Raw genomic sequence first — 16,204 nt, forward strand, 5'->3', positions numbered from 1 at the left:
CGTAAGGTCTGATCAAGAAACACTGTTTCAATTGATTTTACAGTGTCAGTGGCTTTACTAATAGTAAATACACACTACACTGCCTTTTACTTTGCTTCCATACTTTTTGGTTTTGAAAACAAATTTCAAGAAAAAATGTCTCAGATATAAAGGGCTTTTCTTGATGCAAGCTGTTGTTTTAACTTAAGTAATGCTGCTGCTGCTGCCATTACTGCTGCTGCTACTACTACTACTACTACTACTACTACTACTACTAAAAGTATTACCTAGCAAACCAAACCGAAGACCTGGCAAGAGTGACAGCACTGCCATGTTTATGCTGGAGAAACAGGGAGTGGAGGCTGTACAAGCATACACTACAGTATCCTTAAAAATGGAGCATTGCCACATACTACTCATCTGTACATTAGTATCTAACACAGCACGACAAATTTAGACGGACACTTTTGTTTTACAATAGTCTTGACACCCATAGAATAATATGTTTGAATTCGCAATTTGTTTGAATAAACCACTTGTCACTTTAAATATGCCTCATGTTTTCTTAAAAATGTAGTGTAGTTTGCTTTTTTTTAAACTGTCACTTTGTTCATAACTGTTCATTCAGACAAATGTTTTCTACTCAGTACTTCCAAACCAATTGATCAATTAATATTTCGTTCTTCCATAAGTTAAAGAGAGGTTGGTTTTTTTTTTTTTTTTTTTTTTTTTGTGTGTGTGCAGTTTTCACCCCTCTTTTGTCCGTCAAACTTTAGCAGAAAACCAGGGACGTTATTTTTATCAGAGGTCATTTGGTCTATGCCAGTTTCTACTCAATAATTTTATTTGGTAATTTATAAAGTAATTTCTTTTTGTTACAGAAAATTCTTTACACTACGTAATTATTTTCAACATGCACATGACTGCATAATTATTCTTCCTATGGTTTTGGTATTAAATTATTCCTTGTACGACTCTCCATTAAGTAAATATGATGTTTTCCTTGTAGGCTGTAAATAGGAAATCAAAATATATTTTCAGCTTATTTCTCTTGGTAATCTGTTTCAAACCTGCTTTGGGGCAGACAACAAAAGAAAGTATTTTTAAATGTAACTTTTTTCCCACCTACTGCACATACACTTGAATACTACAGTATTCCCCAACTTAAACTATTCTTGGCCTTTCCTAAAAATAGTTTTTGCCAAGACCAGTTTTACCCTATTTCTTAAATACTGAAGCAAAAACACATCAACTTCAGGTGTCGATGTCTCACAACTTGTTGATATCTCCAATTAATTGGGTAAAAATCATGGTGCATGCTCAAAGCAGTCTTCTTTTTTTAAGTAGTAAGTACTATTGTTCGTGGCTTCCTATGGTTCCAAAGTATGTACTTGCAAATTGAAAAGATTTTTGTGTATGGGGTTCAGTATTGGACACTTCCTACCACATCTCAGACAATTCGGCAAACATTAACAATAGCAACCATTTTGCCATCCAAATACCACCAAGTCTACTTTAGCACTTGGTCACCTACTACCACAATACCAAAAGAAAAAGCAACCACCATTCTCATACACACAGTGCTGCCTAAGGATTAGCTACCAATTCTGGATAGTGATTTATACAATTATTTACTGAATAACTTTCCCTTAAACACACATCCAGGCCTATTGAAGATGTAGTTAACTTTGTGGTAACTGATGATCACTATTTCCTCATCAGTATGGTATTCCATTGCCCAGATTTGATATTGCTGTTATAAGTAATGATTTTCTCTCGTCTCCCATAATCTTGGAGAAACAAAAGAAACTGAAAAATACATTAATTTGAACTAGACTGCTGAGTACAGAAATCTGTTTCCAGCTATACTCCAAAGAAAACACTTCTCTATTACTGATTAGATTACATACCTTGCTGATCAACACACCCTCTCAACTCCAAACCAAAAACTCTGCTGTTCTAAAAAAAAAAAAAAAAAAAAAAAAAAAAAAAAAAAAAAAAAAAAAAAATTTCTAAAAATCTAATCTGATCCTGGGTACAAGCTGCAAAAGAATAAGGGATCAGAATTTTTGCACTTTTTAAAAATTAGTAATTGTATATAATGGCTGGCTGTTTTCCTTACAACAACCTTTGATGCTGTAAGAACATATTCCAACTTTATTCATTCTTTGTTAATTCAGAGGGGCTGGAGGCTCCTGATGCCCTGTAAACATGTGCAACATTATGATAGCAATGTAATGAAAAGGATAGTTGCTACTCATGTAGCACAGATGCTGAGTCGCAGAAAGGCACAACATAAAGACTGTCAGAAAGTTAGCTTTCGGTCAACAAGACATTTGTCAAAAATAGACAGTACATACAACACACACACACACACACACACACACACACACACACACACACGCGGTGAGTAGCAACTATCCTTTTCATTATGTTGTTGCATTCCATCCTGGATTTTTCAGCATTATAATAAAATTTTCATATTAATTCATAATTACAATTCACATTATTTAAACAACAAAATTATTATTATTATTATTAAGTTTAACCTTTATCTATATGTAAACTTGTGCAACACCTTTTGTACGGGACTTATTATTCTCTTTTTGATCCATCACAATTACCGTTCAGTTCGTATTTTCTTGCAAAGTTGGTATTTCCATGTATTGTTCATAAAATCACTAAAATTGATGCCTAATAATGTATGTAACTCTCCCTGTTTCCTAAGCCTCACCAGTTCTGTTTTCTCATCCTTCTACCTTTCCCTTTAACCCGTCTGTTGGAAGGAGCCATTGGCTTTGAAAGCTTGTCCATTTCTATATCTTTTGTATGTGTTTTCCCTTGCCACCATTTGGTGAGTTGATCTTTTATCTAGCCATGTAATATAGCCATACCATCATATAGACCCATTTCTTTGTTAGGTTTTAACATTTTTAGAAATTATGGATTTAATCTCGTGTACATTTTCCCTCCCACAGGTTGTTCAGGGGACTCTCCCAATTAATCACCAGATAGTCTACCAGTTACAAGACATTTTCAATTTGCTTCCAGACATAAGCCACGGAAATTTTGTGAATTCTTTATATGTGAAGACAAATGATCAGATGTTAGTTGTATATCTTGCAGCTCTAATACGTTCAATCATAGCACTTCACAATCTTATCAACAATAAGCTAACCAACAGAGATGCAGAAAAGAAGGAAGGTAAAAAAGATGATGTGAAAGACAAGGATAAGAAAGATGAGAAGAGCAAGGAAGATAGCAAAACGGAAAGTAAAAAGTGATGTTTGTAGACTTTTAGTGTTGATGAATATTTTGTTTGTCAACCACTTTGAATTGTATAGGACAAGTGTTCTCATGTGTTAACATGCAAGACTACAAACTCGCCAATACTTAAAACTGAGTGACATTTCAGTAGTGTCGCATAACTGCTATTAGCATCGTGTGTGTTATAACACTATGAAGAGATTAAAAGTCCAACATTTTGCTATTTATTTTATAACTAAATGTTTTGGATGTTCTGGCAGATTTTAGTTGATGAACCTTGGTGAGTGAAGCTAACATACCTTTGTTAACTTTTTAATGTTTGATATGACTAAAATATAACATCATTCACTATGTATTTTTGCAGGCTGATGGTTCCCAGTAAATGATCTCTGAAAAAGTTTGTTCATTTTGTGTCTATTCTGGACCTCTGTAAATTGTATTACTGTTTGCACTGTTAAAAATAATGACATTTAATAAAGAAGATCTATGAATTTGTACAAGTTAAATTAAAACTGTATGTAATATTTCATTAGTATTCTCAAACCTGAATCCTACAGCAATTTTTAGCATGTGCCACAAAGTAAAAGTGAATGGAATTACAGCAATTCCTTGCTATACTTGGACTAATGTGTTGAAAATGTTGCTGTAATTTGGGCTGAAGTTTACTGCCAACTGCTGCTCTTTGTGCAGTGTAGAGTAGATCATTATTTGAGGTTGGAGACAGCAAATGGGATGACACCTGTATGCCAGAAAATATGAACTGCTCACATGATTGATATAAGTAATACTTTTGCACTTACTTGTAATGTAGAAATAGTCATTAAGGCTTTAATATGAAATAAGAGATATTGATTGTCGCGATATTGATCTGTAACTTAACCTGAGGTCTATGTTAGGTTGAAAGTTGTTAGTTTTATACGCCATGTGTGAAGCAAGTGATATGAACAAACTGAAAACATAAATTAATAGAAGTGTGACTGCCAAAGATTGCTGTTGGCCATCCACATGCTATGATGATAATTTCTTATGTCCAGGTTGGAATATCAAAAATTACAAAAAGGAAAGATTATTACCCACTGTAAAGATGACACATTAAGTAGCAGAGAGGCACAACGAAAAGACTGTAACACACAGAACTTTCAGCCATATCCTTCTTCACAAAGGAAGGGGAGGGGTGCATGACGGCGGGCGCGCGCACACACACACACACACACACACACACACACACACACACACACACACACACACACCTGTCTCTGGGTGTTGTGGCCAGACTGCTTTTTCGTTGTGCCTGTTTTCAACTCAGTGTGTCATCTTTAAGATGAGTAGCACTCTGTTTTCTTTTCTTTCTTTCCTTCTATTTACCCCAGAAAAAGATATATTCCCTTGCTCCCCGACGTTGACTTACTGGTGCTTAGACCATTAGTATTGCCAGGTTGTTGTCACGTTAGAAACTAATAGTTTACTTTCTAGCAATCTAAATAAAATCTCTCTTACACCATGTATACTCCATCTTAATTCCTAAGATTGTTCACAACAAACACTACCTCACATGCTTAAATATAATTGCTAAGTAGACTAGGCTTTCTCCTGGATGGCCTGGTAACAGGTTTGGATAAAATGTCTTATTCTGTGATGTATGAAGGCCATTGACAATAGTAGGTCTTTGCCTTTTCTATACCGGGTGATCAAAAAGTCAGTATAAATTTGAAAACTGAATAAATCACGGAATAATGTAGATAGAGAGGTACAAATTGACACACATGTTTGGAATGACATGGGGTTTTATTAGAACCAAAAAAATACAAACGTTCCAAAAATGTCCGACAGATGGCGCTTAATCTGATCAGAATAGCAATTATTAGCATAACAAAGTAAGACAAAGCAAAGATGGCGTTCTTTATAGGAAATGCTCAATATGTCCACCATCATTCCTCAACAATAGCTGTAGTCGTGGAATAATCTTGTGAACAGCACTGTAAAGCATGTCCGGAGTTATGGTGAGGCATTGGTGTCGGATGTTGTCTTTCAGCATCCCTAGAGATTTCGGTCGATCATGATACTCTTGCGACTTCAGGTAACCCCAAAGCCAATAATCGCACAGACTGAGGTCTGGGGACCTGGGAGGCCAAGCATGATGAAAGTGGCGGCTGAGCACATGATCATCACCAAACGTGTGCAAGAGATCTTTCACATGTCTAGCAATATTTTATTTATTTATTTTTTGTTCTAATAAAACCCCATGTCATTCCAAGCATGTGTGTCAATTTTTACCTCTCTATCTACATTATTCCGTGATTTATTAAGTTTTCAAATTTATACTGACTTTTTGATCACCCGATATATAAACACACAGGTGTCATGTGAGTGGGTTGCAAGTAGGGTTCACTGCATGTTTGCCTCTTCTTGTTCAATTTAATATCTTGAATGCCTCTTGTGGAATGAAGGAAAATTTGTAGTATTCTATTGCAACCATTGTATCTTCAGCCAGGTAAGTGACTCTCCAAAAATGCTTTGTTTTCTGTGAATATACATTAACAATAAAAGTCACTGAAATTAATGAAATTGTTCTGCTCAAGTTCGACTAAATTTGTGGGTGAATTCCTAGACTTGTTTAGAAACCTCCAACTTTCTACTACAGTGTTTCTCCTCATGAAATGCATTCATGGACATGACAGAGAAATTAATATTCCTCTTCTGGGTGCTGCAGGAGTCAATAAACGTATTGACGTCATAGACTTCTTCAGGTAACATCATCACATGCTTGCAAATGCAGCTATTTTATTTCCTTTGTGACCAGCAATAGTTTCATCAAACATATAACAATGAGCAGATTGTGATTAGTTACAGTGTCCACAATGACCATTTATAGAAAGCTGCCCCCCCCCCGCCCCCCCCCCCCCCTGTATAAAAGGGGTGTTGGTAAACAATTTCTCTTTGTCGATCTTCTGCTCATAGCTAGAGTCTGCTAAATGTAGTGAATTTTATTTTCTTCCATTATTTTATTTTTTTCTTCCTCATTGCCAGTTTTTTGCTGAAGTTCCTGTATGTCCCATTTCTCGCAAGGATCATTCTTGGCCCAATGGAAGGACATTAAAATTTTTTACAGATATTTGATGATAGAAAAGTCTCATGTTTACAATGTAGGAAATGATAGATTGCTACTTACCATAAAGAGGACATGTGAAGTTGCAGAGAAGCATGAGGTAAGGGATTAAGAGCAGGAGTTCTGTGTCGTCCATCCTTACAGAACCCCTGCTCCCAATCTCTTACCTCATGGCTCATACCCCTGTAATAGACCTAGACGTAAGACCTGTCCCATACATCCTCCCACCACCAGCTACTCCAGTCCAGTCACTAACAGCCCATCAAAGGCAGGGCTAACAGTGAAACCAGTCGTGTAGTCTACAAGCTAAGCTGCAACCACTGTGCTGCATTCTGTGTAGGGATGACAACCAACAAGCTGTCTATCCACATGAATGGCCACCGACAAACTGTGGCTAAGAAACAAGTGGACCACCCTGTTGCTGAACACGCTGCCAAACATGATACCCCTCATCTCAGTGATTGCTTCACAGCCTGTGCCATATGATTCCTTTCCACCAACACCGGCTTTTCTGAATTGCACAGGTGGGAACTTTCCCTGTAGTACATCCTATGTTCCCGTAACCCTCCCGGCCTCAACCTTCATTAGTCGCTGTCTTCATCCATCCAGCCCCTTCCCTGCTCCCATTCTTAAACTACACAGTTGTCATTGCACCACCACACCCAGCCTTTATTTATTTATTTATTTATTTCTCTCCTTTTCCGCTACTTCCCCACCCACCCCCTCCCCACCACTCCCCTGCCTGTCGCCCAACCTGCAGCATTTCACTGTCCACCATCCCCACCATACTATCCCTTTCCCTCGCTGCCCCAGTCTTCTACTTTTCGCTTGAAACCCACCCCACCGCACTTCTCGCACCCCACTGGTCACGATTTTTAGTATATTGTTCAGGACAATCCCTCCTAGCATGTGCAAAAATGTGTGACTACACAGTTTTTTCCCACACCTTTTCTTCATTGACTGCATTAAACTTTGATGAGCAATAGTAGGTGGCTTAAAAACTCAGAAAATTTTACTGGCAATGTTTTGGAGAGCTGCATCAAAGGAGTCTTCAAAGTAAGGTCGCAACAATTGTTTCATTCATTTGACAATTTTTGCTTGATCTCTTTTGTTCAAAATACTTCTCTCTTTCATTTTAAGTAACAGTATAAAAATGCAACAAGCCAGACTCAGTGAATAATGTGTACAAAACTGCTGTCGTTCTTTTTTTGGTCAAAATTGTGTAATTTTAAATGACTAATGACCCAGATTGGTAGATGTTATCCTGAGATTGTCGCAATGCAGGCCATTTTCTTCGCAGTACCTCAAACGATTGTTTTATTAGTTAAAGGTGGTAATGCTGGATACCTATGGTATAAATTAATTGTTTTTACATTGGTTGTTAAATCTTAGATTTTTTTACAAACTGTTAAAGCCTATATTGTAATATCCTGCGAACACTTGGTACTTGTGGCAGGAGTTTTTCCTGAGGTTCTGTCGTGTCAGTAACTTTCAAAATTAATGGACAAATGAAACAATGCTCACAAAAATAAGTAATATGACTAAAGAGATTTTTCTCAATAGATGATGATTGGTCAGCTGATCAAAAACAAGGTGTACACTTTACTACAATCATTCTGCCCACAGTTAAGGAATTATAGTTGCTTTTGGGTGCCTCTTGTACAGGCATCTTACAATGAAATTTGAGCTCCAATTTTACAAAACATGTGAAACATCAAATCTATATATATTCATATTCGTCATGGTGACTGCAATACATTTAGGTTGCTCTATGGTACTACAGTCCTGTCTCTACTGTTACCCGTGGAACTGAGTGCAGGGTGATGTGTCCTCGCCCTGCTTCCCACAACTCTTCCGCAAAACAGTAGAGGGAAAATATTCAAGTAGCACTAGCTTCTCATGTTAGCTGTGCTTACTAATTATACCAACAATGAGGGTGTGGCAGAACTGCCAGAAAATATTAATATCTTTGCTTTTTTGTACTTCATTTTACCTACTTTGGTTGTTGACTAGTTGGTGTGAGACATTCGCCATGACTGTTACCGTGATTGTCGAAAGCTATTTCCTTGTGTTTTGATTTATCTTGTGCCAATAAAAATATTACATAGTGAAAGTAAATGGTGTTCTCTGTGTTATAAGTATAACACTCACCATAAGGGGAATAGTGGCTAAAGATCAGATACAATAATTTGCAGTTACGAAAACCAATGATGAGACCATGAAAGGCCACTTTCGAATTGTTGAGGTGAGATAAAGTAATTTAATGCACTCTGGATTTGGTGTGGGTTCTCCATTGGCGAGAAAACATACTAGTAAACGTAAAGAACCAGTTTGCTTTTGTAATGTTGTTCTACGAAGAACTGACAGAAGACTGTTAACATGAGAAAACATACTGTTGTACAATGCCTGTTGTGATATCCATTTTGTAAAACAATTTTTCTACTCATTTATTTTTCTTTCTTTCTGCCAGCTTCTTCTTCTTTTTCTTCTTCTTCCTCCTCTAGTTATATTGAGGTACGTTTATTACATTCTTCTTAAAACATTTTGGTAAAAATACAGGTAACCTTAACTGTTGACAAGAGTAGTCACAAATTTGTCATCACAATAAATAACACTCGTTTTTATATTTTGTCATCTTCAGCAAATAGTAATTATGGCACCGCAAAACTGTTGCATTGTGGAGCAGTTATCTGCTTGTAACTTTTCTAGAACTGGCATTTACATCTTTTGTTATAATAATTCTTTTATGTGAACACATTGACTGCCACGATGGTGCTGACGGTCACAGAAGAGCCTCATATCTGAGCTTTGTGTCTGGCAGTGAAACATCCATAACTACGCATACGGCAGTCAACGTTTTAAACTAGCTGTTTACTAAATGAATAGTATTGAAGAATACTCTTCACCATTTCTTAGCTGGATTTGTGACTTGTGAACCAGGGATTCTCCTTGATCAGCTTTGTCAGCCCTCTGTTACTGTAAACTCCAGTCATGCTTCAGTGACCATCATTTGGCCAGAGAAAAATTGGGTGCGTGTGCGTGCGTGCGTGTGTGTGTGTGTGTGTGTGTGTGTGTGTGTGTGTGTGATCTCATTTTACCCAGGTTCACTAGGTAGATAGAATTCCCTAAAAGTAAATCCTTTTTGCTCAAAGTGAGTAATATTCAGAGTGAGTGGGTGGTCTAGTTGGATAAGTTTTGGGACACCTGTTTGACTCCACATTTTAGGTTACTCAGATGTGGGGGTTTGCCTGGGGAAACATTCAAAAAATGTTCAAACGAGTGTGAATTCCTAAGGGACCAAAGTGCTGAGTTCATTGGTCCCTAGACTTACACACTACTTTAACTTATGCTAACGCCGCGCGCGCGCGACCACACACACACACACACACACACACACACACACACACACACACACACACAGAGCTTTTCTCAGGCCAAATGATGGTCACTGAAGTATGACTGGAGTTTACAGTAACAGAGGGCTGACAAAGCTGATCAAGGAGAATCCCTGGTTCACAAGTCACAAATCCAGCTAAGAAATGCGCACGCACCTGAGGGAGGACGCGAACCTCCAGAAAGAGATGCCGTGCAATCTGTGACATGGTGTTTCAAACTGCGCAGCAGAAGTTTACCGTCCATAGTTGTTAATGGCACCAGAAAAAGTAGACATCAAATAGCTAAAGAAAATATCCTCTTTCCATATGTACAACAAATTTCAAATCCTCATGCTTGAATTACCTAAGCATGTAAAACAGCTTTAATTCAAGCAAAGGTGATTGAACATACTAACATAATACACTTACATCTCTGTGAAGGCATGAATGTAGATTACTACTCAGTGCGTATTTAAAAAAAAAAACCTTTGAACAGCAACCCTCCCCCCCCCCTCTCTCTCTCTCTCTCTCTCTCTCTCTCTCTGATGATGCCCATCTCACCCCCCCCCCCCCCCGACACACACACACACACACACACACACACACACACACAAAACCTTATGCATGTAAGAGTACTGAGAAAAGGTTTGTATTTATTATTCATTCATTTCTATTTCCCAAAGAGGACCAGAAGTGTAATCAAAAATAATCCAATGTTCAAAATACAGAAACTGAAACCACCCTTATAGGAAACATTTACAACTGCTAATGATGAGAGAGAAACTCAATAATGGGACAAGTAATGTATACAAAATCATATAGATTCCTTTAGCTTGTTGCATGACCACCTCAGTCTACTGCAGCAGTAGAGAAAGATGGGGGAAGGAAGGACATTGATAGTACTTTGTTTAACTTGGTATATGGTAAGGTGATTTAAGGTACTGAGAAAGAAATAAAGCTCTTGAGCTAAACAAGGAGTCTTTTCCTATCTCTTCTGGATCCATACTTCAAGTTATGCAACTCAAAGACTGCAATCACATTGCTTTACAAAGGGCTGAAAGCTGGGTTGCTGCTTTGTCACTGATGTACATCACTCTTTGCCCACCTTACTAACCACTCTTGCAATGCGTGTAATTATACCTAGATCAGTATAGCATGGTGATTGAGAGTCCAGTACAGGAAAGGCCAATGTTGTTGGTTCACATTTGTCTGCGCACTCGATATGATTGCAGTAGCAACAACTGGATGTTTCAATTCTGACTGTTCTGGACACATTCACGTGCTTCCCGTTAACATGCTGTGTTGGGATTGCTTAGCAGGGTGGTAATTATTTTATTACTTACCAGCATCCTTTCGAAAGTGTTTGAGTACATTCTGTTGCATAAAATAAACAAGCCATGCAGAAAAACAATGCAAACAACAAAAAAGAATTGTGATTTGTCTGTTACTGACAGCAAGTGTTGCTTGCAACTGACTGTAGCAATTGGAAGATGAGGTAACATAGCAATTGCACAACGATGAACAGAATGGAAGACATAGCAGAGTTCATTCTTTGAGTAGCTGTTGGTATGGTAGCTTTCCTGCACACAAGTAGCTGTGAATCACTTTGTTGTTCATATCTATTTATAAATGAGACATTGATAAAGTGGTCAGATTCATACTTGTGTATGTTTCACGTCTCTTCTCCTCCTCCTCCTCCTCCTCCTCCTCCCCCTCCCCCTCCTCTAAACCACTTTGAGTAAATGCTGGAATGCTTCCTTGTAATTGTATGACCGATTTCTTCCCCAGGCATTGTTCAATTTGAACTAATGTTCGATGTGTCTAATTATCTTGACACCGAAAGTACATTAAACTTTTAATCTTTCTTATCTTCAAGCTGTGTGTGTGTGTGTGTGTGTGTGTGTGTGTGTGTGGGGGGGGGGGGGGTACCTAACTGTGTGAATGATTTATGTACCAGCAAACAACTAATCAATAACTACTACATCCTCCCATTATTTAAAAATAATTGTAAAGAAGCAGTCAGCTGGAAAGTTAAAAGTTAGTTTGAATGCTATAGTGCTTGATTAGGCAAGGCCCTAGTGCAGGGGGCAGGAAAAATAGTTTCCATGTGGACTTTGCCTCTTTGTTGTGGGTTCAGAGCGGTATTCTTTCTATACATCTGACTTAAAGCAAGAAACTGAAAATTCGTACTAATTCTAAAGGAAATTAAAAATATGTTATTTGATAATACTACTACAAATAACACAGTTGTGGCATAGACATGCAAGAGGCAGGCAACCATGTTGAAAATGAATAGTAGTACTGCATAAAGGCTGGACTGGTCACTAATCAGAGAGTTACAGGGTTATTACAATCGATTTCACAGCTCTACAATAACTTTATTATTTGAGATATTTTCACAATGCTTTGCACACACATACATAAACTCAAAAAGTTTTTTTAGGCATTCACAAATGTTCGATATGTGCCCCTTTAGTGATTCGGCAGACATCAAGCCGATAATCAAGTTCATCCCACACTCGGCGCAGCATGTCCCCATCAATGAGTTCGAAAGCATCGTTGATGCGAGCTCGAATGTGTGAGGATTCTCTACCAGCCAAATTCGCACATTGTGTCTGTTCACTTCACCATTAAGAAAAAATGTTGCTTCATCACTGAAAACAAGTTTCGCACTGAACGCATCCTCTTCCATGAGCTGTTGCAACCGCGCAGAAAATTCAAAGCGTTTGACTTTGTCATCGGGTGTCAGGGCTTGTAGCAATTGTAAACGGTAAGGCTTCTGCTTTAGCCTTTCCCGAAAGATTTTCGAAAGGTCACAGTTCGTATTAGTGAACAGAAAGCCATCAAGTAAAGCAGAAATAATATCTGATGTGCCCCATGGAAGTGTTATAGGCCCTCTGCTGTTCATGGGGTACATAAACAAGTTTAGGAGAGAAACTGAGCAGCCCTCTTAGATTGTTTTGCAGGGGATGCTGTCCTTTATCTTCTTGGAAAGTCACCAGATGACCAGACAAATTACAAAATGGTTTAGAAAAGATATCTCTATGGTGCAAATAGTGGCAGTTGACTCTAAATAATGAAAAGTGTGAAGTCACCCACTTGAGTACCAAAAGAAATCCAATGAATTTCAGTTGCATGATAAATCACACAAATCTAAAGGCTATAAATTCAAAGAAATACTTAGTGATTACAATTATGAATAACTTAAACTGGAAATATCACATAGATAATATTGTGGGGAAAGCAAACCGAAGACTCTGATTTATTGGCAGAACACTCAAATAATGCAACAGATCCTTTAAAGAGACTCTTACATTACAGTTGTCTGTCCTGTTCTGGAGTATTATTGTGCAATATGGGACCCACATCAGATAGGGTTGATGAAGGACATTGAAAAGCTCATTTTGTATTATTGTGAAATAGGGGGGAGAGTGCCACAGATATAGTACGCGAATTTGGGTGGCAATCCTTAAAGCAAAGGTGATTTTTCGTTGTGGCAGGATCTTCTTATGAGATTCCAATCGCCAGCTTTGTCCTCAGAGTGTGAAAATATTTTGTTGGTGCCCACCTATATAGGGAGGAATGACCATCATAAGAAAAGGACTCAGAGCTTGCACAGAAAGATTGAAGTTTTAATTTTTCCATGCACTGTTCAAGAGTGGAAAGGTAGAGAAAGAGCTTGAAGGTGGTTCGGTGAACCCTTTGCCAGGCACTTAATTGTGAATTGCAGACTTATCATGTAGCTGCAGATACATAGGAAATAAACTACTCAATATAAGTGAGGAAGCAGCAGCTTTTTTCAGGGTAGTGACTTCCTGTTAATTTTCTTATATTAAACTTAGCTTGAGTAAGCACTTTTGTATGTTAAACTTAACTTGAGTAAACACAGATAATTGATACTCATAGTTGTTTGATAATAGTTACTGCAGTTTTAACAACTGATTCACTTTTTTGATGTGTACACTGACCCATTGCACAGCGCTCTCTCTCTCTCTCTCTCTCTCTCTCTCTCTCTCTCTCTCTCTCTGCCTCTGCCTCTCCCCTCAAAGCACCACCAGAGTAATGACAGTAAAAACCCAAGGTCTGACCAGAGTTGGAATCTCAAACCTTAGAGTTAGTAGTTTGATACTTGTCCACAGGACTAGTGAATCTATCAAAGTCTAAAGTAATGTAAGAGCTAGTTGAAACTTCTCCAGGAAAAGAGATGATGTAGGGATTTTACTGTTTGAGAATAAATGCCTTTAATCTTAGAAGTTGGGGCATGTCAACATAGCAACACAGTTTCTATCTGCCAGTGTCCTTTGTTCATTCACCAACTTTCACATTAACTGTTCTGTTACGTGTGATAAATGATCAGCAGGTGGACGAACTGGATGTAGTATCTCAAATTGGGTAGACTATGTCACAGAGTTGGTTCAGCAAGATACTTTTGCAGAACTCCACAAACTTGGAGACTGTATGCACACCTGTCTTTTTGTGGAATGATAGAAGTTAATCTAAAATAGGGACCTTGCCTCCCAATAACCTTTTACCAAATGTGATCTTTATGTCTACCGACTATTTTTCTCCCCTGCCGCTCCTTCCATTAACATGCTAACTATTCTGAGAACCCATAACTCAGTTCGCTCCACCTGCAACACTTTGATCCTAGGAAGTTCCCAATGTGTACCGAGCCTGTTGATGCAGTGGCTAAGGTGTGTGACACATACTTCGAATAAAGTGGGTTTCAAGTCTGCGTCCAGTCCTCCTAATATAGGTTTGCTGTAGTTTCCTTTTATCAGTACAGGTGATTGCTTAAATGGTTCATTAACTGGACCAGTTACTTTCTTCCTCCATCCCAGGCTGTTCCGAAGCTTCACTAATGGGCATGAGACTTCGACAGTTCGCCCACGGGCAGATTGTTTGGGCAAGATTCAGTATCGGGGATGGGCATAAAATGGATCCTTCTATTGTCCACCAGACTTATCTACTGATGTAACTGAAAACTTTAAAGAAACCTCAGTTCACTTGTACCTAAGCCCCACAGTCACACTGTAATCGTTGGTGGAGACTGTAATCATCCAACAATTAAATGCAAAAATTACAGTTTTGTTAGTGGTCGGCGTGATGAGATATGCTGTGAAACAGTACTGAATGCCTTCTCAGAAAACTACCTAGAACAGATAGAAACCCCACTCATGATGGAAACATATTGGATCTAATGGCAACAAATACACCTGACCCCTTTGAGGATGCCCACACTGAAACTGGTTTCAGTGACCGTGATGTGATTGTGACAGCAATGATTACCAAAGTACAAAGGACAACTAAAGCAAACAGAAAGGTATATATGTTCACAAACTAGATAAAAAAAATCAGTAGTGTCATATCTCAACAAGGAACTTGAAACTTTCAGCACAGTTCAGGAGGATGTGGAGGAACCCTGGCTCAAGTTTAAAAGAATAGTTAACCACACACTGGATAGATATGTACCCAGTAGAATAATGCAAGAGAACCTCATGGCATGAATGCACTGAAAAGAAACTTCTGAAGAAACATATATTATCGCATAATAGGAGTAAAATAAAGCATAGGGCTACAGATAGAGAGATGATGAATCAAAAACATTTGGCTGTCAAAAGAGCAATGTGTGATGCCTTTAGTGATTACCATAGCAGAATATTGTCAAATTATCTTTGACAGAACCCAAAGAACTTTTGGTCATATGTAAAGGCAATTAGTGGAGCCGAAGTAAGTGTGTGTTCCCTAGCGAATGAGACAGGAATTGAAATTGAGGGTAGCAAAGCCAAAGCTGAAATGCTTAACTTGTTTTCAAATGTTCCTTTACAGAGGAAAATCCATAAGAGTTGCCCCAGTTTAATCCTTGCACCAATGAAAAGATGAATGAAATAAGTATTAGTGTCAGTCGTGTCGAGAGACAGCTGAAATCGTTAAAACTGAACAGAGCTTCAGGTCTCGATGGAATCCCTGTCAGATTCTATATTGAATTTGTGGCTGAGTTGGCCCCTCTTTATCTATCATAGATCCCTTGAACAAAGAACTGTGCCCAGTTCATGGAAAAAATCACAGGTCACACCCATTTACAAGAAGTGTAGTAGAAGTGATTCATGAAACTACCACACAATATCCTAGACATTTGTTGTAGAATCTTAGAACATATTCTGAGCTCAAACATAATGAGGTATATTGAACAGAATGATGTCCTCCATGCCAACCAGCATAGATCTGAAAACATTACTCATGTGAAACTCAACTTGAACCTTTCTCACATAACATACTGAAAATCTGGGATCAAGGCAATCAGGTAGATACAGAATTTCTCGATTTGCAATTAGCACTTGACTCAAAACTGCACCTATGCTTTTATCAAAAGGACAGTCATATGGAATATCAAGTGAAATTTGTGAGTGGATTCAGGATTTTTTTTTGTAGGGAGGATGCACCAAGTTACCTTGGATGGAGAGTCATTGACAGATGT

The 16,204-nt window shown here is 38.2% G+C and overlaps 1 protein-coding gene across 1 annotated transcript in view; it reads left to right on the forward strand.

Annotated features, from left to right (window-relative positions):
- Positions 1-3,758, forward strand: part of LOC126235728 (26S proteasome non-ATPase regulatory subunit 7) — a 59,579-nt gene extending 55,821 nt beyond the window's left edge. The window contains exon 5 of the mRNA XM_049944503.1: positions 2,958-3,758. Coding sequence (XP_049800460.1) covers positions 2,958-3,263 — 306 coding nt within the window. The 3' untranslated portion in view covers positions 3,264-3,758. The remainder of the gene's footprint in view (positions 1-2,957) is intronic.
- Positions 3,759-16,204: the final 12,446 nt, after the last annotated feature.

The sequence above is a fragment of the Schistocerca nitens genome, chromosome 2 (genome assembly GCF_023898315.1).
Source record: "Schistocerca nitens isolate TAMUIC-IGC-003100 chromosome 2, iqSchNite1.1, whole genome shotgun sequence".
In the NCBI taxonomy this organism is placed as follows: domain Eukaryota; kingdom Metazoa; phylum Arthropoda; class Insecta; order Orthoptera; family Acrididae; genus Schistocerca; species Schistocerca nitens.